Source organism: Notolabrus celidotus, chromosome 14, assembly GCF_009762535.1.
Source record: "Notolabrus celidotus isolate fNotCel1 chromosome 14, fNotCel1.pri, whole genome shotgun sequence".
Classification (NCBI taxonomy): domain Eukaryota; kingdom Metazoa; phylum Chordata; class Actinopteri; order Labriformes; family Labridae; genus Notolabrus; species Notolabrus celidotus.
The window spans coordinates 31,412,390-31,434,611 of NC_048285.1; the positions used below are offsets into that span (position 1 = coordinate 31,412,390).

Below are 22,222 nucleotides of genomic sequence, written 5' to 3' on the forward strand. Positions count from 1 at the left end.
TTGCAGCATGTGCAGAGGGTTACCACAGATGGCGAGAGTGTGATAGCGCCAGAGGTGCCTGAGCTCATTAAGAAGCAGGACCATACCCCGGTGCAGAGCAGGGAGAGGGGAGCAGAGAGGGAGGAGGGGAGGAGAGGGAGGATGCAGAACCCAGGCTGAAAATTTTCACCTGAGTGTCACCGGGAGTTGATCTGTTGCCGTCGGAAAAAAGGAAAATTATAAATCTTTTCATTGTGTGTGTCTGGACAGCAGCAGAAGACCTGTGTTACATTAGTGGAGATGGATGGTAGCATGTAAATAAGAAGCTCAGAGGTTGTTCCGAGGCTGATGCTCACTCCCTGCAGGAGACAGGCTGGACTGTGGCGCCATCTCCCTGTCAGAGCTGCATTACATCCCAACAGGAAAGGAGACAAACTTCAGTTGGCCGACATGCAGAGATTTATAACCTTGGTATCAACCAGCGTCTGTCTGAGAAGCCAATATTTTGTGCAGACATGTTAAATATAACTTTTAGCATGCCAAGAGACTGCAGCCATAAAGAGTGCCCTGCATAATCTGAGTGTGAAGCTCTGTGCTGCACTTATTTAATAGAAGAGATGATTAATTATTTGATTTAGTGAGAGAAATGTGTGCTGCTGTTTCAAAAGAAGAACATTGACTGCATCTTAAGAGTGAGAAAACTATCCAATGTTGCAAAATATCAGACTGAGCCTGAATCTAAAAGAAATTTCAGTAAAAAGTTTAAATAATTCAGCTGTTTATTCATAAAATAATACTTCCCACAGTGCAGATCCTTCATTTCAGTGTTTCTCTGTCCTCAGACTTTAAGTATGAGTTCCTTTCATTTGATAAAAACAACTCTTTAAATTGCGAGCTCTCTTTTTGTTGCATAATGTAAAGCCACAGTCGAGTACCAACTTGAGCTGGAGTCTCATTCCTCGTGGATGAAATCACCGCTGTAACAAGGCACGGGAGGAAAATGTTGTGCTGAGCTGGAACACTCGCACTGACTGATCAGTGACTGCAGGACAAAAAACACAACATGTTTTTCATTTTCATTTCTTTTATCACTTTTGGATTTTTATTCTGTGGTTTTTCATTCCTCCAATACATGACTCAGACTCCATGAAAAATAAGAAAACAACGTCAAGATGAATTATTCTTCTGAACCGGCTGACACACCCGTGATGTCCAGTCTGGTTGTGTAAAAATGTACTCAAAAACAGCAACACAACTCTAAAATGAACCACAGCTTCTCAGAAACTGGAGGGGAACAGTGAAATGTGCCGTGCTCACAGATGCCTGTGGCTCTCGACATATAAAAGTGTCACTCTCTGACCTCAGATCATCGGAGGAACGTTGGCCTCAGAGTCTCGTATTCATGTCACTGATCAATTGATGACAGATGTTTTATTATGGATTCAATGTCCTGCCAGAGTGAGCCTCACATTCTGAAACCCATCAATAGTCTGGAGTTTATTATTAGAGAAGGGTTCAAAGGTCAATAATAAACACAACTAAGAGAAAACAGGAAATAGACGACAGACTAGTCATCATCACTTCTGTTTTTCTTCTTCTTTTTCTTCTTCTTCTTCCCCGATCCCTCCTCTAAATCTCCGTACAAAATGTCTATTGGTTCAGTTTTCACCGTTACTACTTCCTGCTTCACCCTCACGCTGGGCTCCACGCTCTCCTCCACCTCCTCTCGCTCCCTGTCCTTCTTTTTCTTCTTCTTCTTCCTCTTTTCCTCCACCGGGAGCTCCATCATCACTTCCTCCTGAGTTTCAAACACAGGCTCCTCCTTTAATATCCCCATTTCCAAATAGTTGTCTAACACCTCCGTTTTCACTCTTTTTTCTTTCTTGTCTTTCTTCTTCTTCTTCTTCTTTTTCCGCCCTTCATCCTCCTCCTCCTCTTCCTCCTGCAATGTTTCCTCTGCGGATCGTTTGACCAACCACGGGCGGAAAGTCTTAGACGATGATCCAAATGTGGCTCCGGCGTCCACCTCAGTCTTAGCCACGCAGCTCCGCGTGGGGGTCTTACTGCCGAAGGGAAGGAACCGCTGCTTGAGCCCCGGAGGGATGGAGGGTGCCGGAGTGGCGGGGATGACGTGCGGCGTCTGGTTGGCGCTGCTGCCTCCGTAGCTCTCGCACACGTTCAGCAGACCGGAGAAAGCGGGGCCAAAAGTGTGACTATCTGACTGAAGCTTGTCACCGGTGAGCAGACAGAGCTCTGATGTTCCATGTGGGGACGCCAGGATGCTGAAGATCTGCTTGCTGCCCCCAGTCTGCCCTCCACCTGCAGCTGTAGGAACCTTCACAGTCCGGAGACCTGAGAGCGGCAGGTTGATGCCACTGAAGCTGGATGACAAGAGGGGAGACAAGGTTGGGTAAAAATTTACTGAGCTTCAAAACTTTAAACCAAACATCATCATGTTCTAAAACTGAATATGAATATGAAATATAAAAGCTTCCACACTGAGCTTTCAATTTCATGCTCTATCTGCCAGACCCGTCAGATTATTCATTTTCAGCCTGACTTACATCCTGAGTAACCACATGAGCTGCTGCAGGGATAAAAGCAAAACTAAACTTCAGAAAGACTCAATTTAACAACTTTGAAATTTCAACTTCTAAGTCAAAGCATACTGAACACATTTACAGCATACCAGAAATTCACTGTTACAGCCCTCGAGGTCTATGATGGCTTATACTAGACCTTAAATATATGTGCATTATATAGCTATGTAGTTTGTAGACTGAGTTATATCACTGACTGCATAAATGTATAAGTTATGCATCCTTCAAAATAACACAAACCAGTGATCTGCTGTAGTGACATTAATGCAAACATAAATAAATAAATTCCTGTGCTCACAGTTAGATTATAAAAATGCTTTCACATCTTTGTAGATTTGCACGACTGAATCAAATGTACACAGACTAAACAACCTTCATGAAGTGTGTTTCCTCCTCATTTTAAAGTATAACTGAGCATTAAGAGGGGTAATGTTGTACCCACCATTCTGGTTTGAAGTTTGAAGGAGCCTTTATAAGCCAGAGCTCGTTATTGTTGTTCTTCAGACTCTCAGTTAGAGTGCTGCTGCAGGGCTTATGGCTGAAAGACACAAAGTCTGCAGGACACTGGTACCTGGTGGGTTTCTTATCTGTGGATGAAAACACAAGCATTAATTTAATTGGTTAATTGAACAAAGACAACAACAACAATGATAATTTAGACCACAAAGAACAGCTCTAAAAAATATATATATAACTTTATAAATGTCTTTTTTATTGAGTCAAAGTAAGAATAAAAAGTGTGAAACGTCAGATATGAGGATCAACCAATGCACATTTAGCATATCCTCTAACTAACCCCAGCTTCGAGCACTAAATAAAGCCTTCACTTACTGCTTTGTTTTTGCTTCTGATGTGATTTCGTCGGGGGACTGTCTTCTTCTTCTTCACTTGATGAAGATGAAACGTCTCGTGGCATGTTGAAGTTTAAATAACCACAGATATTAACACAGAAAGATCTCTACCTCAAACGCATGGCTACAGGGAAGGCACATGTGTTGACACCAAATGAACTCTGACCTCTCACTACGTCACTTCCGTGTCAGCTGTGGTTGTAGTCCGTGGTGAGCAGCTTTGCATTGACGAGAAACAATGACAAACTCTAACACCCATAATGCACCTCGGCAGATTACGTAATGTCGCAGCGTCTGTCTGGGAAGTGGAGATGGGATTTATGGCTCTCTGAAGGGAACCGGATCTGGAGGAGCCGTTCCTTTCAAAGAGCCGTTCTAAAGACTGGTTCTTTGGCTCAGTGTTATATCTATTTATTTTTTAGAAGTCAACCAGGGGGAACTTGTTTTTATCAAGGAAACAATCACTGGTAGCAGTTATAAGATAATATTTGAGTCAGAATAATTCAAACTTACACATCCCACCAATATATATACTCTATTGGTGAGAATTATTCTGAAATATTGATTAGAATTGCATTTGGCAGTCCATGAGATGGTGCCATATCCCCATGCTTCGACAGTGAGATCACTATTTTGAATTTTCCCTCACCTAAAAAACTTCGTGGCACTTTAAAAACTACACAGGCTACAGATTACTTCCATGCAAAACAACTTAAGATTCAAGATTCAAGATTCAAAGATTCAAAGGTTTTTATTTTCAATTTTCACTATATATACGAGACATACAGGAAAAACGAGATGCTGTTTCTCTCTTCCAGCTTTTGAATATCTAAAATATAAATATAAAATACAATAAAATATAATAAAATACAGTTATACAAAAACAGCCTATGTACACAGTGCAGGTAGTGCAGTGACAGTTAAAAAATGGACAATGTAAATAGATAATAGTGCAAATGATATTAAGGTGCAAAGACCGCATTCGAGATAAGTAAATGATTAAATAAACTGTTAATGTGCAAAAAGCAGCTGAGGTAGAGTCCTTGTATGCAGTGGGTGTGTTACAGTCCAGGGGGCAGAGGGGGGAGGTAGTGAGTGGAGTTCAGCATCCTCAACTCAAAAATGTTCAAGAACATTTTAACAATACAGAAACATTTTTAAAATAGTATAAATATGTATATAAAAAATATAAATACAACTAGAATAGACATTTGGATATTATAAAAATGTGAATGCAAAATTGTACTCCACCTGGTGTTTCCACACCTGAACGACTTTACAAACAGGAGCTCAGCTCCTTGACTCGAATCCACATCAAAACAATGTAATATATCCAAGTACATAAGATACTTTTAATAATAGAAAGTATTGATATGGGTGATTCTGCCCCTGTATTACTTGGTATCGGATCGAAACCAAAATGTGTGGTATCACCATCACACACCCCTACTCGCAACTGCGAATCGGTTCTCATCGTTCACTCAAAAGAGCCGTTCAAAAGACCGACTCGTCCGGTCTCCTCTCTAGTGGGAAGCAGTTGACAACAGCAGCCAAGAGCAGGCCGAAGTGGGCAAACAACACACACATATGAAGAACAGAGAGAAATAACTCCACATTCAGATTTTATTTAATATAAATATCATGTTTAATTTGACTCTTCAGCAGTTTGAAGTCCGTTAAAACAGGAAGTGGTTTGTAAAGAGAGGTCGAACACCTGTCGAAGATAAATAGGTTAACTCAGCTAACGGCTGCTAGCACACTACTAAGCTAGCTTCTCCAGACCTGGTCCAGACCTGATCCAGACCTGATCCAGACTTGATCCAGACATGTCGTCCCCCTCCTCGTCCAGGCGCCAGTGGTGCTACCTGTGCGACCTGCCCAAGATGCCCTGGACTGTGGTCTGGGACTTCAGTGAGGTGGTCTGCCGGGGCTGTGTGAACTACGAGGGAGCGAATCAGATTGAGTTCCTCATCGCGAGCGCCAGACAGGTCTGAGTTACTGTTCAATACCTCAATAACATGTGTATTATAATGAATCAATAACATGTGTATTATAATGAATCAATAACATGTGTATTATAATGAATCAATAACATGTGTATTATAATGAATCAATAACATGTGTATTATAATGAATCAATAACATGTGTATTATAATGAATCAATAACATGTGTATTATAATGAATCAATAACATGTCTTATTATTATATTCATCTACTACATGTGTAATAATATAATGTATCTATAACATGTGCAATATTATAATTAATCAATAACATATTATATTATTATATTAATCTTATACATGTGCACTCTGGCTGAGGCTAATTTAACTTATTCATGTCTTTAAAAGTAATTCTATACCTTTCTTTGAGCAGATAGTATTTTCATTTATTTAGAATTTTTATATTTGTGTTTAGGTTTCTAGATTTATTGTCCTTAATGTCTTGTTGTGTCCTTACCCATACTGTCTTGTTGTGTCCTTACTGTCTTGTTGTGTCCTTACTGTCTTGTTGTCTTGTTGTGTCCTTACTGTCTTGTTGTGTCCTTACTGTCTTGTCTTGTCCTTACTGTCTTGTCCTTACTGTCTTGTTGTGTCCTTACTGTCTAGTTGTGTCCTTACTGTCTAATTGTGTCCTTACTGTCTTGTTGTGTCCTTACTGTCTTGTTGTGTCCTTTCTGTCTTGTTGTGTCCTTTCTGTCTTGTTGTGTCCTTACTGTCTTGTTGTGTCCTTTCTGTCTTGTTGTGTCCTTACTGTCTTGTTGAACCCTTACTGTCTTGTCTTGTCCTTACTGTCTTGTCTTGTCCTTACTGTCTTGTTGTGTCCTTACTGTCTTGTTGTGTCCTTACTGTCTTGTTGTGTCCTTACTGTCTAATTGTGTCCTTACTGTCTAGTTGTGTCCTTACTGTCTTGTTGTGTACTTACTGTCTTGTTGTGTACTTACTGTCTAGTTGTGTCCTTACTGTCTAATTGTGTCCTTACTGTCTTGTTGTGTCCTTTCTGTCTTGTTGTGTCCTTACTGTCTTGTTGTGTCCTTACTGTCTTGTTGTGTCCTTACTGTCTTGTTGTGTCCTTACCCTTACTGTCTTGTTGTGTCCTTACTCTTACTATCTTGTTGTGTCCTTACTGTCTAGTTGTGTCCTCCTTGTGTGTGTGCGTGTGTGTGTGTGTGTGTGTGTGTGTGTGTGTGTGTGTGTGTGTGTGTGTGTGTGTGTGTGTGTGTGTGTGCGAGCTCACTTGGCACTAAAGCTTTCTTGAATCTTGACTCTTGACAGTTGAAACGGACTCACGGGATGCAGGACGGGAACGTCAGGTCACCTGGTCCTTCACCCAACAAACACGGCACACCTGGTCGAGGAGACCCGTCAGCAGACGGGGGCAGGCCGCATCCAGACCGCTTCGAGAGGGGAGGAAGTGCCGGGTCAGCTATACGAGTACCGCCAAACGGGCTGCATCGAGACGGCCAGCCGCCTCAGGAGGTCCACCGCCAGAGTCCCAGCGGCAGCCGGAGACCCATGCTCGGCGCTGCCATCCCTCCTAGTCTAGTGACTCAAAGTATCGCAGGGATTCCTCATGGACTTCTTGCAGGCATGCCTGCAGGTCTGACCGCCCGGACAGCCCCCATGAGTAACCCCATGATCTTCCCTGCTCCTGTGCTGGCCGAGATGAGCCGCAGACAGTTGGGCATCGGGATGGGGATCGCCCCCTTTATCACTCCGGAGTTGGAGCGAGAGCTCAGTTCGTCCCAGAACCAGCCCAAGATCCAGTCCCAGATCCACTCTGCTGTGGCTGGAAGCAGCACCAGTAAGAGTTCAGGCCTGCCGTCTTCATCCTCATCCATGGCCGGAGGTGTGAGCCAAACAAGCCCCAAGCCTGCATCGTCTCCAGCCAGGCAGCCACGCCCCCTCACCGCGAGGTCTGGAGGGGAGCCCCTTGGGTCCAGCACCTCTGCAGAGGCAGCGACCACTGCTGCAGCACTACCCCACAGTGGGGCCTCTGAGCTGGGGTCTGCAACCGCCAACAATACCCATTCAACAGGAAACACTCTGTCCTGCACCTTGTGTCACGAGAGGCTGGAAGACACACACTTTGTTCAGTGTCCATCAGTGCCCGGACACAGGTGTGTGTGTGTGTGTGTTATTTCACTTCTGAGAGAGGCGTTAAATTCATTATTGATTAGGTGTAAGTTGATTAGAGTCATCTTGTTATACCTTTCAAAATTGAGACTCTATGCTTCATTAAAGAAAACATGAGGAGAACATTTCAAAGCTTGATCCTGTCCTCCGAAAGGCTTCTTCAGTTTGGATTCTTACAGATCAAGCTTTGAATTACCTTGACCTGGATGACTGAGAACCTTCACAGACATGAGTATAACATTGTAATTAAAGCTGAGCTTACTGAGAGTTGTAATTTCCTCTCTTCCGTCCCCACGTTCAGGTTCTGCTTCCCGTGTACCCGAATCTACATCCAGAGCCGGCGGGGTGACGGTGAGGTCTACTGCCCCAGTGGAGAGCGCTGCCCATTGGATAACTCTCCCAACAGTCCCCCTTGGGCCTTCATGCAGGGAGAGGTCTCCACTATACTAGGCACTGGTGGAGCAGGAGCCGCGCCGGCTGCTGCATCCGGAGCAGGGACCGGGCCCGGACCTGGTCCTGGAGCTGCAGGAGCATCCGCGCAAGGGTCAGTGAGTGGACCTGGGAGTGGAGCCGGGTCTGGAAGCGGAGACATCACAGTGAAGAAAGAGAGGGAGACGTGATGGTGATTTTCACGGAAGCAAGGACCCAACACAGCAACAGGCAGGTTCACTCACAGATTATGAAGGATCTAAGATTAATCTAATTAATTATTGTGTTATTATTTGTTTAAATGTATTGTTTGTTTTCTTTCTCATCGCCACAGACTCGTGTCACACACCACAGAGGGAGACATCTGCACTGGACCGCAGAGAGCTCCAGAAGAGAAGAAGAAACACGGCGACACACAGCTCAGAAAAACCTCCCTTCCACAGGTCTTTAAACGCACCCTCCCAACATCAGCCACACCATCAGACCTCACCACATATTTGACGTATGTTGCAAAGACTGCCTTCACACATCGTCTCTATTTTTTTTTCTTCTTCCTCCTGACTCTGCAAACGAGAATGTGACACCTTAATTTCATGAATCAGCACATTTCCTGTCGTGACGAGTGAAATAAAAGCCACAGTCAGATATTGACAACCAATCAACAGTTCAACAATGGCTACTTTTTGGAGAGTTATTTGTCACTTTAAACGGTTAAAATAACGGATTTATCCCAAACGAGCTCAGCCAGACGGACATAAAAGAGCTGAAGCATCAAAGACTTTCTCTGGGTGTCATAACCACTATTTACCTTTTTATACGCCAAAAATTACACCACCATTAGATGTGCTGTCCTAAGATAATTATTCACACAGCAACTAAAATATGCACCTTAAAGAATCCACATGTGCCACTCAGGTATCTATGTTTGGACGCCAGTGTTTTCAAATTATGCTTGTTTTCAGAGGAGTCCTCTCAAACTCTCAGAAAGTAGCCACGGTCCAGTGTTGATTGTCACTGTACAGTCGATATCGTGTTCCCACATGAAAGCACAAAAGCATATTTTTAAAACCCCCAAAAACACAAATTTCTAATCATGAAAACAGAAGCCACGTTTGTTTTAATTTATTTTTCTTGTTGATGATAAAAACGTTTGTAGAAAAGGTCGGACATCAGGCTGAAACACGTTGGAGCTTAATCCTCTGACACAGTTGTTTTAGTGTGTCCGACGATTCCTTGATCTAAATTAAATATTTGTGCTTCTAAAAGAAAACACTTTATTTTTTAAGCTGATATGAATTCAAAGATTATGACAAAGTGCACCTGTAATTTCAAATACAGACGATTTTAAGTTCTCTGACTGAATCTGAGTCCGAGCACACTTTCAGATTCTTCTCTTCCTCAAGCTGAATCTTTACTTTCACACCAGAACAGACGAAACCAACGTGAGGCGTGGACAGAAAGCCAGCAGCGACATTTCCCTGTGCGTCTATGTCATATGTGTTGGTCAGTTTGAAACGAAGCTGACTTTGACTCAGAGAAAAACAAAACAAAAAAAAACATGCAGTGAATCTGTCGACCAGCCACAGACACTGACTGTATTTAAATGTTGCTTTCATACAGACCCGGCCTACGCTTACCACGAATGTATATGAAAAGATATCTATGATAGGCCTAGGACTATATTTTATACTAGAATGTTAAATGTTATATACTCTATAGATCTATTATAGTATGTATGTGCAATCCTCTGTCATAGTATATGCAACAATTTGGAATATGTACCTGAAAGCGTTTGTGTATCATTTCTTCAACCTTTTGTTTTCTAAAGAGAGGATCCACCCAAAAGCAGACAAGTCCATCCATCCATCATCCCTGAGAGGTTAGAGTTTAGGGATTAGTTTTCCTCAAGTTAAAGAGAAAAATCTTATTTTTATGGAGCCTGTGTGGAGTGGATTTAATCTGATCTTCATTTAGACAAACCCTGTTAAGTCTGCTATGTTTGCACTCCATTCATTGTCACCTTTGGTTTAATTCGTGTTCAGCAAACAAAATCTACACAGAAACAAAAGCACACTTCAAAACACAGAGATGCACACATGCTCTTACACTGGACTTCCACCAGATCCGTGTCCAAATTGTCAACTGAATTGAAGCCAATGCAGAAGTGTTAAAACCTGCAGTTCATCAAGTGTCCGCTTGAGGCTGGTTCTGGAAGTACCGGAGACCACATACACACCAATTCAAAAAGGCCGATCTTTACAGCAGAAATAAACATGTTTACATCCTGGTACAAAAGACGAGTGTAGTCTGGATAGCTAACACTGTAGCTGTTGGCAAGGAGGCTCAAACTCCACCAGTTATGTTGAGTTCAACATTTCCAATATGGCTGCCACCGACGATTAGCTTCAAAACAGCGCTTCAGAAACAGATGGGTAACGTCACAGATACTACGTCCATATTTTATACAGTCTATGGTCAACGCAGCACAAAGCAGGGCCGCCGGAAGCTGGAGTCACAAGACCGGGGTTTTCCTGCAGTAATCACTGAATCAAGGATTCTCCTCCTCCTTCTCTCCTCATCCATGTTGTCTTTCTGGTCCTCTGAAAACCTCTGACCTGTTGACTCCAGGCCTGGCTCCGCTCATCATGACGGTTTGTTGTTGTAGTTCAGTGAAATACGATCTGGTGATAACACAGAGAGTTTTATTCTGAAAATCAACCGGATGTTTTCATTTAGTTTGAAACCTGACTTCCTGTCCCTTCCTGTATCGGATCCGGATCAGAGACTGAGCTGGAACACAATGGAGTGGATCCAGTGGAAGTTAACACATTGACTAGAATTGAAGCCTATCAAATCCGGTGCTGTGACATATCTGGTGGAATTTGTCCATTGCACACAGTCTCATGAATTTATTCTAACACAAGAACAAAGTTTAAAATCCAGAGCATGTCCCTGTAACATTAGAAGAGGTCACAGCTGATAAGAAGTGAAGCTGTCACCCTGCATTAAATATATAAAGAGGTGAAGAGAAGAGGAAGTCTTCATGCTCACACTGAACAAGATCAAATATTCAGGGACTGAGTTCTGGGTGGATTCTCTCTTTAAGTGCAGCGTGTACTCTTCAGTACAGACGCACGGACAAACCAAAGGTCACTTTCTGCCCAAACAGATATTTCTGGATGTAAATGTTTTATTAAAAAATATATATTGCTATATTTCTGGACCAGGTCTGAACTGGTTCTCTTCATCAGACAGTTCCAGGCCCGTGTGGTCTGCTGTACTTCTGGGATGTGACGTATAAAAGTCAATTGTATTTAGTCTTCTATATATAAAGATCGTCCCACAGATCAGGTCTGTTCTACAGAAATATCTCTGAAGAAGTGGAATTTGAGTTGAATATGCACTGATACATCATGCAATCCCTTGTTAAGTGCCTTTTTCAAATGTTTACCGTCTGTTTGTGTGCTGGGAACCTCAGGGGAAGTTAGGAGTGCAATGACTTTTTTTATTGTTCAGTCGATGATTAACCTGAATCTGTTTCCCTTCGGTCGCCATCAGACGGCTTCGCTTTTATCTGAAGCTTTTGCAAAGTCGGCTTTCCTTTCATTGTTTGATACGGTCTCTCTCTCTGCATCGCTCTCTACGCTGACCTCGTCTCCTTCATGTGTCGGGTTTTAGATCTGTTGGTTTTATTGCAGCTTCATGTACAACTAGAAACCAGGAATAAAATGGGATGGAAACTTGTAGTTGTTTTTCTCTTTCTTGAATTTTAACACTCAATTAATTATGTGACATCTGTTGCTGTTCAAAACAACAGGACTCTCTGAGGTGAGTTAATAAGATGGGGATTATACAAACTTTATGAGATCAAGTTCTCTGAATATCGCTGAATGAATCCAGGGTTTATCATATGAAGCAGCTAAAATGATGAAGTTTCACCACGCTAAATCAAACATCAGTGAAACTCTTCATTTGTTTGGTCTGTTGCTACATGTGGGCTTTGGTTTTTGAGGCTGATTCAGACATTTATCTTCAGAGTTTGTATGAAATTTAGACTCAAAACAAAGACTTCATGTTGGAGGAGTGAGTGCTATTTGTGCCAGAATCAGTTCCTGATGATGTAAAGTGGACCCAAACCTTTAAACCATCAAAGATGAGTCTAAAATGGGGTGCTGGTGGCCTAGTGGATCAAGCACCCCACGTATCAAGGCAATAGTCCTCGTCACAGAGGTTGCCGGTTCAACTCCTGGCCGGTCAACCATCTGCTGCATGTCTTCCCCCACTCTCCACTCCCCACGTTTCCCGTCTCTCTTCAGCTGTCCTGTCAATAAAAAATATAACTTACAAAAAAAAAAAAAAGGTGAGTCTAAATTGCATGCATTTATCTAAATACTGACTCTGCAAACTTTCTTTCAGCAGCTGATCATGATTCTGACTTCACTTTTTAAAGATCCTGTCCTGCTTTTCTGCAGCTGAGCAACAGAAAACAGTTCAAACCCCCCAGAGCTTCATTGAAGTGATTTTAACAACTTGAATCCTTATTCTGGTTCTTTAAATCTTTCCTAACAATGCAAAAACATTTTAAATTGACTCCCTGATTGTCAAACAGACTTTATGTCCTTCATTCTGTGCAGGTAATAAACCTTCAGGTTCTGTAAAGTAGCACTGATAAGATGTTGGTGTTTGTGGTCTGTGATAAACTGGAAGGTGCACACATATCTTATTGTATTCATTTCACCTTGTAAAGCCAAAATGAAGTCCTCATTATGCAGGGTAGAAGCATGACGATAAATTCATGAGGATAATCTGCAAGTATTACTCAGAATCCAGCTCACTGGGGTTTATCAGCTTTAAATTATTAAATCTATAAAGTATATTTGACATCCTAATCGATTCAACTTGGTTAAATAGAAGTGAATAATCCAGGCTGAAGTCAAACAGTCCCTTCATTTCATTTCATTCATGTCAGCTCTGAAGTCTCGATTCAGGGAATTCTTGGATTTTGAAAAACAAACAACTTCTGCGCATGGCCACTAGATGGCGCTGTCACCCTGCTGACCTCAGTCTGTCTGAGAGCAGATGCTGATTGGACAGATATTCATCATGAGTCAGCTGGAGGAGAAAATGAAGGCCTGTAGAGCCTGAACGAGCCTCCGAGCTCCACATGCAACACGAGGAAACATGGAGGCTACAGGTGTTCAAGATCCTGCAGGAAGCTCAGCTGTTCTGGACTGACTGAGCATGCGCATGCACCTCGGATCAAGTCCCAGTTAGACTGATGAAGTCCTAATAAAATGATTCTCGTTTTACAGTGAATTCGAAGAGACTGCAGGAGGGGGGAGTCTGACCCCCCGGCCGCCGTGCTGCTGGCAGCCCGATGCGTCGTTTCCTCCATTAGTGTCAGCTCATTACGGCCTTTGTTAAACCAATTATAGAGGTGTTAATGGACGGTGGAGCGCATTGGCATGAGAAACGGCCCGCACAGAGAGGATGTGGATGAATGTGTGTTTGGATGAGATGGGACGTCACATGAGAATCTTACTGCAGCAACTTATCTGAAGAAACTTATTGTAGCATCACAGGAAATGAGGTAAATACAGAAGTCTGTCTGCAGCATGTGTGAGGGCTGATGCAGCGTTTAGATGTAAAAACAGATTCAAACACAATAACTTCACTCGATCTCATTTCCAATAAACAAATGAGTTCAAATAAAACAAATAAACTGATGATAATGTCATTTATTAATTTATACTTTGTTTGCAGAAGGAAAAACTGAAGCTGTGGTGTAAATATGTAAAAGATTTCAGTTCTGGCACCTGAGAGAAGAAATGTTAAAACTTGGTCAAACTTAAAATGCCTCATGGATCCATAAGTCATCCTAAAGACTCTAATCTCAGACTTTATTTGTATTCTTTATCATCATCTTCTGTCATTTATCCACCCTCGAATGTGTTGGAGGCTATGAGCTGTCACTAAATGTATTGGTTGAGAAGAAGTTGGACCAAAATCCTCTCTTTTTAGCCTCCTCGTAAAAAACACTATATTTTGAAGTCAGACTTCTTTCCACCCGTCCTTATCTCCACCTGTATCAGCAGCAGATGAAGGAGCTCGTCTCTCTCGGGGCTTAATTACATCATTACACACTCTGAGGTGTGAGATCATCCCGCGTGCTAATCGACCTGACAGCTTTTGGCAAACAGGCGATCACTGCAGAGGCTCTACAGGTGATGCCCTGCAGAGAGAGTCTGACTCACACCATGATGCACAACAACTCAAATATGACATAAAGAGAGGATATTAAAGGAATAATAATTAACACAAAACAAATAAAGTAGGCTCAGTTTGTGTGCCATACATGAGGTCAACATGATTCCACCATCAACAGTTTATTCCCAATAAAAACAAGAGATTTACTCTGAGTCTGTCTGCCCCTTTAAAAGTCACCTTCTCCTTCCCCATGTCTGCTGTCTCCTCTCTCCTTCCTGTTATTTCTGATTCCTCGGATCTTTTCTCACAGTCTAATCCCGTCGACCTCCCGCCTGCGCATCAATTACATGTCCATTGACTGACCATTAGCAGAGGCATTGACATTCACAGGCCTCCGTCTGCACCCGGACCGATGTGTATTCTACCACACAGCAGCCGGGCCCTGCGCGTTACACCAGGATTACATTATTTATTGTATTTCTGCACGGCGGCGGGCCACAGGGCCTCTGAGGAGGAAAGAGAAAGAGATCTACCAGAGGATGTAAGAGAGAGGAGGCCTCTCTAACCCAGAAGAGAGACATTAACGCACAGATTGTGCACTTATAAATTAAATCCTCACGGAAATGAACAAATTGGACATTTACGCACATTTTACGCACGAACAAAAAGAGATCTGTTAACATCTGACATGGTTCTGGTTTCAGGATAGGTTATTCTCTGTTTTTCTAATGTTGAAAAGTTCTGCTTTTTAAGATTCTCGAATGGTTTTTTCGTTTTGGGGGGCTTTCCTGCTCCACGTCTCACATTCTGGTCTTCCTTTGTCAGTCAAATCTAATCCTGAGAGATGTTATCTTTTTGGTTATCAGTAAAAAAATATTTGACTATCAAAACCCAGAGTCTGATATCAGAGGGGCGGTTACAAACCCCTCAGAGAATGTGTTAAAAAGTTTACGACCCCCGAGAAGTGATAGCCAAGAGAATTAACGACTTTGACGCCCCCTACCCACACACACACACACACACACACACACACCCACACACTCAGACACAGACACACTTGATACAGGCGTTTCTATCTGAAGGTAATTTAGCAAAATAAAAAGAATACTCCACTGATCAAGGTATGGATCTACAGTCTTCCAATCCTTTAACATTTTCTTATCTTTCTTTGCTGCAGTAAAATAAAACATGAAGTCTGGATTCATTGTTTCTGAATTAAAGAGACAAAACTACATGAAGTCATTTATTTAATTTATTTTATCTCACAGTCAGAAACACAAACTCTGTCAGAAGCTGCTCGAGTATAAACTTGTGATCATATTCCCTCCCCTCCCTGGTGAACTGGTGCCTATACTAAAACCCACCAGCCTGCTCTGTCCCTAAAGGATTATGGGACAGTCAGTCCGGGTGGCCCCGGTGCAGCCGCAGGGCCAATATACAGCACGCCAGGGGGCCACATCGGCCTTTTTGCGGGGCCCTTCCTGGATCCCATCACGGCATTCAAATGTCAGGAGCGGGGCGGGACCCGGCTGCACCTTATAAGAGGAGGAGGTCCAGGTTCTTCTGCTGGATTTGCGCGCTTCACCTCCGCCTGCTGCAGCGCGTGAGGAAACAAACGGACCAAAAGGAAGACTAAACCATCTGCTGAGTCGTTACCAGATAAAGTTATGAAACAATGGAGGACTGACCAATAAGAAATATTGACTTTTCGTCTCCAGGAGAACAGCGTCACATCACTCTTCGCCTTTTTCTCCACTTCAACACTTTCTGACTCCTTCTCGACGAAGAGGAGACAGATTGGTTTTTGGACTTTTTTTTTTCTTCCTGAAAACTTTAAACTTTCTGAAGGATTTTTAAAGTTCTTTTTTTAAACTGTTCTGTTAAAAACAAACTCTGCGAGAGATCAGTGTTTCTCCTTCAGAGACGTGTGTTGGGGATGTTGAGCTCTGTGAAGATGGAAGCCCATGATCTACCAGAGTGGAATACTTTCTACAGCGAGGCAAGCGAGGTAAACACACTAGCACACAACGAAATAATGAGAATAAGTTAAGAGATGTCACAGAATTTTATTTCCTCGTTTTTAAAAGAGTCCAGCTTTTCTGTCAAGAGAGAAACAACACACACATTTTTATTTGCGCACATTTTTTCAGCAGGAAAGAGAAGGAAAAAAAAACCCAGCCGTAATTATTTACAAAGTATAAAACAAGATTTAAGAGAATATTTCAAAGATTTAAAATTTCCTATTAAAGCTACAATTAAAATATTACAGGAGGACAAAAAGGATCAAACGAAATGTGCGCATTAGAGACAAACACAGAGGAGCAAAGCGCACTTCATAAAACTCAACCTGAATAAAATAAATACAGTCAGGAGAAAAATGTCAAAATGTACAAATTAATAAATCATCAAATCTTCTCTTAAAATAAACATTTGCACACTTTAAGTCCTTTTTTAAAAGCAGCAGATTAAAGTCCCTTAAAGACACTAATGGATGACTTCACATCTGACAGACTTTGTTGCCTTATTCAAATAAAATTCTAAAACATTTTTAAATCTTTAGTTTCATTAAATTAATTAGATAATTTAAACAGTGAACTTGTTAACAGCCTGTCCTCCTTTGTGTCCACACAGCTGCTGAAGTGTCGCGACAGTTCAGGTGTAAATGTAACATCGCTTTATTCTCACTAATTCAATTAGGCCCTAATTCCATCAGGAGCTTCAGATCTCACCTCGTCTCGAGCTGATGAAATTAACGAAGAAGAAAGAGTTTGATAATATTCAAAGGCGAACACTGAGAGGCCTCAGATACCTGCTGTGCCTCTCGGACTCTGTTTTAACAGTGAAATACTTTAATCCACGTTTTAGGATTTTAAATGTTCGATTATCTGGTTTCAGGATTCAGGACTCTTTAACAAACTCAGGTGAAATTAGATCAGAAAACAATCAGCTGTATCTCTGAGAGGTGAACATTTGCTTCACTTGTTTTTCCACTCAGCAGTGGAGGAGTCTGTCTGAGCCGAGAGGCACCATGACGCGCTTTTTACGCATTTTCAGGTTAACATCTCAGTGTGAAATCCATGTCCTCTCCGCGCGCACTGAGAGCCTCATTGTGCATTGATAAGGAGTCACTTTTCCAACGCAGACTCCAACTGCCTCACTCACATTTTAACCTTTATAAAAGGGAGTTAATTCAAATTAAAGTGAGTCACAACTGAAAATATAATTTAATTTAAGATAATTAAAGTTAGAAAAGTTAAAGGTCAAGGTCAGATCCTTTAATTTCATTATATGTTCTGTCTCTGTGTGATCATCAGTGGATGAGTTCCTGTAAATAACCTCATCTTGTTCCTCCTGCAGATGTATTCTTCTCCCAGCACCATGACCTCTGGTCTCGGCCCCATGGGACTCAACAGCTACATCAACCTGAACCCAGCCACCGCCGCCCCCGCAGGCATGAACATGGCGTACCCAACCTCCACCCTCAGCAGCTCCCCGCTGGCCTCCATGGGCTCTGGGCCCGGTCACATGTCCCTCTCCCCGGTGACCTCCTCCCTCACCTCGGGCTCTCTGGCTCAGCTGGGCCCCGCGGCTCCGGGCTCCCTGAGCTCCCTGTCCCACTACCAGAACATGGGCCAGTCCATGAGCCAGCTGGGTTACCCCTCCACCACCACCCTGAGCCGGGCTGGGCCCAAGGAGATCCCTCCAAAGCCGTACCGCCGCTCTTTGACCCACGCCAAGCCACCGTACTCCTACATCTCCCTCATCACCATGGCGATCCAGCAGAGCGGCAGCAAGATGCTGACCCTCAACGAGATCTACCAGTGGATCATGGACCTGTTCCCCTACTACCGCGAGAACCAGCAACGCTGGCAGAACTCTATCCGCCACTCGCTCTCCTTTAATGACTGCTTCGTGAAGGTTGCTCGCTCGCCTGACAAGCCGGGAAAAGGTTCGTACTGGACTCTGCACCCGCAGTCAGGGAACATGTTCGAGAACGGCTGCTACCTGCGCCGCCAGAAACGCTTCAAGATCGAGGACAAGCTGGCCAAGAAGGCAGGCAAGAGTCAGGACGGGGGGGTCAGGTAAAGGAGGCCACGGTGGAGACCACATGGAGGACCACAGCCCCACAGGAGGATCAGAGGGAGCTGACTCTGCCCACTCCGACAACTCCCACCCGGGCTCCTCAGACGACCAGCCTCACCAACGAAACTCCCTGGTTCCTCTAGACTGCCCTCCGCTGTCCTCCTCACACCTCCACAGCCCTCCCATCTCCCTGCCTTCCTCCTCATCCTCGTCCTCCATCCCTCCATCCTCTCTGTCCCTCTCAGCCGCCTCCGCCTCAAACCCGCTCCTCCACCCACAGTCTTTAGTGGGGAACCTCTTGCCCAGCGCCATGCAGCAGCACATGGACCTACAGAATGACGCCCTCAAGTCCCTGGACCCCCACTACAACTTCAACCACCCGTTCTCCATCACCAACCTCATGTCCAACGAGCAGAAGATGGACCTCAAGTCCTACCAGGACCAGGTGATGGCCTACAACAGCTACACTGGGGGCTCTCCTGTGGGGGCCAAGCAGATCTACGACAGCCAGGGGCCCAACAATATGGACACAGGCGCTTATTACCAAACTCTGTACAGCCGCTCGGTGCTCAACGCCTCCTAATGTGGACACACACCACACACACCCTCACACACACACACCTCTCTGTGGCAGTGAGCCAAGATGGAGACTTCTCTTTCTGTTTAAAATGGACACCAGAGCTCTCTCTTCTTCCCCCCCTCTCTCTCTCTCTTCTTCCCTCTCTCTCTCTCTCTCTCTCTCTCTCTCTCTCTCTCTCTCTCTCTCTCTCTCTCTCTCTCTGGCTCTTGTCCAAAGCTTCACTCAAAATGGCCGGCTTGTTTGAGGGGCAGAAGAACAGTTTGATTTTCTTTGACCGTCTCAAATCCCGGAGGCTGGTCGGTTACATGGAGGACAGAAAGGTGAAGCTCGGTGATGAAGAGTCTCGACTGACGATGAAGACTTTTCGTGCATCTGTGTGAGTCAGATCCTGACTCTGCTGGACGCAGGAGCTCTGCTGCACGAGCTGAGATCAGCTTTGTACAAACTGTAAATAGAGGTAATGTGGGGGGAAAAGGATATCTGCATTTATTTATGATGGGAATAAAATTAATATATCTTGTATAGCGATCTGTCGACCGGTTACAACCCCAATGTGAGTTTATTTTTAGATCGACATTCAGGTTACTGCTTCAGTTAGGTGTTACTGTTTGTGTGTTACAGCATTCACACCCACTTCTGTCATTTCCGTCCTGTTAGTGTAAAAACATGAATCCGTAACTTTCAAAATAAAAGTTTGTTATTTTGGTCGATGTGAAGAAAAAGAAGCCATCGTGAGGAAACTGAAGTTTAGTGAAAAGTTGTGCAGAAGGAAGAGGCGAAGAAACTGTGGTAAAAGAAAAAAAAAAACATGTCGTGTTTCTGTTTTTTATTTCCCACAAACATTTCCTGTTGTTACCTTTCGGAGGGCATGAAGTGCTCCTGTCAGACTGTAACATGTTGGAGAACAGAGAGACGGGTGAGGAGCAGAGCGGGGGAGTTCAGTTAGTTACTAAAACAGTGGAGGGGAGGAGAGATGCACTATGGGAGATTTACATACAGTACTTTGCACTATGGAGCTCCCACTGGCCAGGTGGGCTGATAGTGTGTGTGTTACAACAATACTTAGGACCACCCCCCCTCACACTGTCAATGCATCAGCTCAATGGGATCAGTGGAACAATGTCAAATAAACGCCGCTGTCCCAGTAAAAAAAAAAAAAAAAAAGTGCCTTTTCTTCAAAGACTGCTGATCCGATCAGAGCTCAACGTTTCGACAATCTATTGAAGGATTATTCTGACACACAGAAGCTTCAGGTCACATGACGTCCGCTGTGGAAGAAAAATGTCTTTTATTTAAGCTATGTTGCTTTTCAAACTTTGAAAGTGTGTTGATATAATATATTGTTTTTTTGTTTTTGTTTGGTTTAAATGTGATTGAAATGATCCATGTTTCATTTTTCTTATTAAAAAGGCAAAAAATGAGGGGAGAAATGCTGCATCTGTTGTTTTTTCTTTACGTGTGAGCGGTCAATGATGCTCAGGGAATCAAAACACAAGTCTGTTTTTGCAGGGATTATTCTCTGGTTCATTTTAATCACAAGAAGTCACGTGCTCTTTTCCTACAAGTCATAAAAACATGAGCTCCTGCTTCAAAATAACTGAATCAACCAGCTTTAATTAAATCTATGACACCATTTAGCAGCACATTGCTCATCATCACCATCAGTCTTAGAATTTTCCCAATACGACAAACCGTGTAACCACACATTGATCTCAGGTGGTCAGACCTCAGCTCTCAGATCACTCAGAGGGACTCCTCTCTGTCCGTCAATCAGTCACACCTTTTTACTTCTGGTGAGCGGCAGGAATAGCAGCATCTTGTTGAAACAGCTCCTGACCAAATGACTGTGGTGTGTGACATGTCGGACTCCTAGACTAAACACGGCCGGATCACACTGAGAGCCTCAAACGAGACACGCAGCGAGGCCCGGACCGCTCCAAAAACTACTGCCCTGCCTCTGACCCTGCACCAGAAAAACTATGAGCAGGTCAAAACAACAAAAACAGGGAGAGAAGAAGAAGAAGGTTCAGTCTGGGATGTGTTCTGCTTGGCTTTAGACGCGCTGTGATGATCCAGAAACTCAACATGTGAATGCATCACCTCTGGTGCAAGTCAGAGGAGTAATCAATGAGGAGCTTAATAATATAAATATCACTTTGGTGTCATATTTAAAGAATAAGGGGATAAGATGTTGCAAAATCTGACTCCTCTGATCACACTAACCCAGAAACTTTGACACGATCGCCTCTCTGCGTTTACAGGAAAAGTAAAACGCACATTTATTGATCTTGGATCCTGCAGCCATCCTTCCCTGTCCCCAGGCCTCCTGTCTCTCTCTCTACCTGTCTCTCTCTCTCTCTCTCTCTGCATGTCTGTCTGTCCCCTTTCAGTTGCTCAACCCAGCCCTGTTCTGTCAGAGTCACGTATTAGTCGCTGCCTTTTCTTCTCTGTCACGTCAGGATCAGCAACCATGAGCCCTGAGGCCTCAGAAATATAGTGTCCATACACACACATGCATGCATACACACACACACACACGCATGCATGCACACACACTTAAAATAGTCAATTAGTCTTGACACTGAAAGACACAAATTGGTGCCTGTTTCTGCAGAAAATCCAAAGTGTCTGATAATTTCACCTTTCTATGATAAAAGATCGATGCACAGGTCTCTTAAAGAGTACAGCACTTACATAAATCCATGGAGACACACACACACACATATATATACATATATATATATATATATATATATATATTCACACACACACACACACACACACACCAAAGAATGGTCTGAGTGGGAATGTAAGGCAGTTTGTCACCTTGCATACACAATAGTCCCCTTAGAGCAGTCGGTTTGATAAGATAGGAGAACTCCCGCCTGTTGTGTTCTCCACTTCTCTACTGCTACACATACACACACACACACACACACACACACACACACACACACACACACACACACACACTCCTCCAGGTATGACTAACCTGGGCCACTCTAAAATGTCCCCTCACAGTAATCAGGTGACCACGCTGATAGAGTCACATTCAGCTCCTCATGAAGGAAACAGATTAGAGTCAGAGCTCAGATAAAACTCAGTGAGGCTGTGAGGTTCAGAGAGAGCAACAAAGAAGAAGTTGGAGCGAAACAACTTCAGAGACAAAGGAGGAAAAATGCTGCTTATGACCCTTATATTTGTATCCTCTCAGTCGTAATCTGTGACCCTCCGCTGACCCAGTTTCCAAAGCGAGGCTTTCAGGAAAAAGATAGCGGCTGCTGATAAGAGTGTGAACGTCACATAAATTAATCCCTGCTCACAAACTGCAGAACAACTTAAACTAAAGACGGGA

The 22,222-nt window shown here is 43.4% G+C and overlaps 3 protein-coding genes across 3 annotated transcripts; 2 read left to right on the top strand and 1 right to left on the bottom strand.

The window, feature by feature from the left end:
- Window positions 1-1,045: 1,045 nt before the first annotated feature.
- polr1g (RNA polymerase I subunit G) lies at window positions 1,046-3,616 on the bottom strand. Its single transcript, XM_034701781.1, has 3 exons — window positions 3,411-3,616; window positions 3,022-3,166; window positions 1,046-2,360 (listed from the first exon to the last, which is right to left on the bottom strand). The coding sequence occupies exons 1-3, from the start codon at window positions 3,493-3,495 to the stop codon at window positions 1,547-1,549; spliced, it is 1,044 nt and encodes a 347-aa protein (XP_034557672.1). The 5' UTR covers window positions 3,496-3,616; the 3' UTR covers window positions 1,046-1,546.
- A 1,319-nt stretch (window positions 3,617-4,935) lies between these two features.
- irf2bp1 (interferon regulatory factor 2 binding protein 1) lies at window positions 4,936-11,743 on the top strand. Its single transcript, XM_034701773.1, has 4 exons — window positions 4,936-5,418; window positions 6,708-7,552; window positions 7,870-8,228; window positions 8,332-11,743. The coding sequence occupies exons 1-3, from the start codon at window positions 5,257-5,259 to the stop codon at window positions 8,186-8,188; spliced, it is 1,326 nt and encodes a 441-aa protein (XP_034557664.1). The 5' UTR covers window positions 4,936-5,256; the 3' UTR covers window positions 8,189-8,228; window positions 8,332-11,743.
- Window positions 11,744-15,600: 3,857 nt separating this feature from the next.
- Window positions 15,601-20,282, top strand: foxa3 (forkhead box A3). The gene is given in 3 exon segments (XM_034701770.1): window positions 15,601-16,212; window positions 17,562-18,275; window positions 18,277-20,282. Coding segments are annotated over 3 exon segments (1,380 nt in total). The 5' UTR covers window positions 15,601-16,140; the 3' UTR covers window positions 18,871-20,282.
- The last annotated feature ends 1,940 nt before the right edge of the window (window positions 20,283-22,222 follow it).